Here is a 2,694-nt window from a genome sequence, read left to right on the forward strand (position 1 = left end):
ACTAGGAGTATTAACTCAATGATAGTTTGCCAGGTTTGGATCCATCTCAATCTCAGACTATTCCTCTGAAAAATGCGGTGAATGAAAATATATCTCAAAGAAATATTGTCTTGGTTAAATGAAATCATATGTGTAAAACAATAAGCACAATCCAGATGTGGCAAGCAGTTGGTTATGACTGTTGTATTATTTTAATTTTATTTCTTTTGGGGAAAAGCACACACATAACCAAATTAAGGTGAAAGGCACCAACTTTTAAGAGATTAACATTTGGTGAAACCACATCTGCATTTCACAAGATTAATGAAGCAAATCTAAGGTTGGAATTTTCAGGAATGGCTCTAAGAAAGCAGAGCAAAGAAGGAATTTTATGGACAGCGTATAGGAAAGAAGAATCAAAAGGATTCACTTAGGAAAGAGTTGAAGAAAAATGGTACAATAACAAGTAGAAAGCAAATCCTGGTTGCTTTGGGATTGGAAGAAATGATGCATGTCTTTTGAGGAAGAAAAAAGAATCAGGGTATTTAAATTCATGATTTTTGGCTTTGGGGAACATGAGGTCCATTTAGCCCTAGGCCAGTGGCCGTCATCATGGACAAGAGGGTGCTCTACAGAGGAGCCTTCCCAGGGCTCCCTTCACATCTTTATTCCTTAGGCTGTATATGAAGGGGTTCAGCATGGGTGTGACCACAGTGTACATCACTGAGGCAATAGAGCTTCTCTGGGAAGCATGGATCACAGTAGGACTGAGACAGACCCCAAGGGCTGTTCCATAGAACAAAGAGACCACAGAGAGGTGAGACACACAGGTAGAAAATGCCTTATACTTGGCCCCAGCAGAAGACATCTTCATTAAAGAGGAGCCAATCTGAGAGTAAGAGAAAAGGATCCCTGAGAGGGGAAACACACCCAGCAGGGCGGTCGCCATATATAAAAAGATGTTATTGATGAGGGTATCAGAGCAGGCCAATTTGATAACCTGAGCCAGTTCACAGAAGAAATGCGGAATTTCAGTGTCTATACAGAAGTTCAGCCATGTTATCAGTAGAATATGAAGAAGAGAGACCCAGAAAACAATGACCCAAGACATCAGAACCAAGAATCCACAGAGCTGGGGGTTCATGATGACTGTATAGTGCAGAGGATGACAGATGGCCACGAACCGGTCATAAGCCATCAAGGACAGGAGAAAATTGTCCAGCCCAACAAAAATCATGAAGAAATACACCTGAGTGAGGCATCCTATATAGGAAATGACTTTGCTCTGTGTCTGGATGTTCACCAGCATCTTTGGGACCATGGTGGTGATGAAACAGATGTCAACAAAGGACAGGTTGGCGAGGAAGAAGTACATGGGGGTGTGGAGGTGGGGGTCAGAGCTGACAGCCAGAATGATGAACAGGTTCCCAAGGACAGTGACCAGGTACATGGACAAAAAGAGTCCAAATAACAGGGGCTGAAGTTCAGTATCCTCTGAGAGGCCCAGGAGGAAAAATTCTGAAAATGCTGTTTGGTTTTCTGCTCCCATGTAGCTAATGTGTAGGCTGGAGAAAGTGAAAGCAACATTCAATTAACTGCCAAGTGGCATCTCAGCTAGTCATCACCTTTTACAATACCACCTGTATTTTGTTATTGAGTCCTTCCAATGACACTGACTCTCTTCAGTCACAAGTAGCACTTTGCTATTTTAAATGTGGCAAAGTGATTAAGAGCTAAGGCTGCTAAGCAAAAGGTCCGCAATTTCAATCCACCAGGTGCCCCTTGGGAACTCTATGGGGCAGCTCTTCTCTGTCCTATAGGGTCACTATGAGTTGGAATTGACTTGGTGGCAGTGGGTTTATAATAATGTAGATACTTTAGCAAAAATTTCTTTCTTTTGAGCTTCTATTCACTGGTTCTAATTTTCCTACTTGAATCTATACACATAAACCAATTTCTTATTTGATATGACCCTCAACACACTAATTGAAAACATGTTATGTGAGCTCTCAAGTATGTACTTTTCTGTGCTAATGCCCATACCTCCTTCATTCTGGTAGCTCTATGTTAGTGAATAAAGGTTATCTGAGTTGAAAATCCATGTCTTAAACATGACCTGTCACATCCTACTGATTTGTCAGTTAACTCCTGGCACCTTATTTTTTCATTATTAAAAATCTAGTTAATGCTATTACCTTCTTTGTGAGGTTTAGAAATAATTGCCTTTGTGAACAGGAGGATCTCAACTAATAGTACCACACACACACACACAAAAACCAAACCCATTGCTGTCAAGTCGATTCCAACACAAAGCAACCCTGTATGACAAAGTACAAATTCACCATGGGGTTTGCAAGGCTGTTATCTTTAAAGAAGACTGCCACACCTTTCTCCCGCAGACCACCTGGTGGGTTCCAACTGCCTAACTTTCAATTAGCAACTTAGCGCTTAACCACTGTGCAAACAGGGCTTCCAATTACTAACAAATATTATTATTATTAATCTGTTTCTTTTATGACAATTATTTTAGATATATTATTCTCCCAAGCTTCAATACAAAGGTGTGATTTCAAAAATGAGTGTTTGAATCATACTGCCTGGAATAGAATTTGGGCTCTACAAACTTACTACCTATGTGGTCTTGAGAAAATTACTTAATCACTCTTAGCTGCAAATACCTACTTCTCCAACGAGAGCAGTAAATACTCCCTAAAT

The 2,694-nt window shown here is 40.5% G+C and overlaps 1 protein-coding gene across 1 annotated transcript; it reads right to left on the minus strand.

Moving 5' to 3' along the window:
• Nucleotides 1–507: 507 nt before the first annotated feature.
• Nucleotides 508–2,443, minus strand: LOC135230657 (olfactory receptor 7D4-like). Its single transcript, XM_064280598.1, has one exon. It carries the CDS (start codon nt 1,526–1,528, stop codon nt 590–592), a length of 939 nt encoding a protein of 312 aa, XP_064136668.1. The 5' UTR covers nt 1,529–2,443; the 3' UTR covers nt 508–589.
• Between the last annotated feature and the right edge of the window lie 251 nt (nt 2,444–2,694).

Source organism: Loxodonta africana, chromosome 3 (assembly GCF_030014295.1).
Source record: "Loxodonta africana isolate mLoxAfr1 chromosome 3, mLoxAfr1.hap2, whole genome shotgun sequence".
Taxonomy (NCBI): Eukaryota; Metazoa; Chordata; class Mammalia; order Proboscidea; family Elephantidae; genus Loxodonta; species Loxodonta africana.

Bases quoted from the DNA above. Each gene is read 5' to 3' on its own strand.
- LOC135230657 (XM_064280598.1), bottom strand. From the start codon at position 1,528: ATGGGAGCAGAAAACCAAACAGCATTTTCAGAATTTTTCCTCCTGGGC.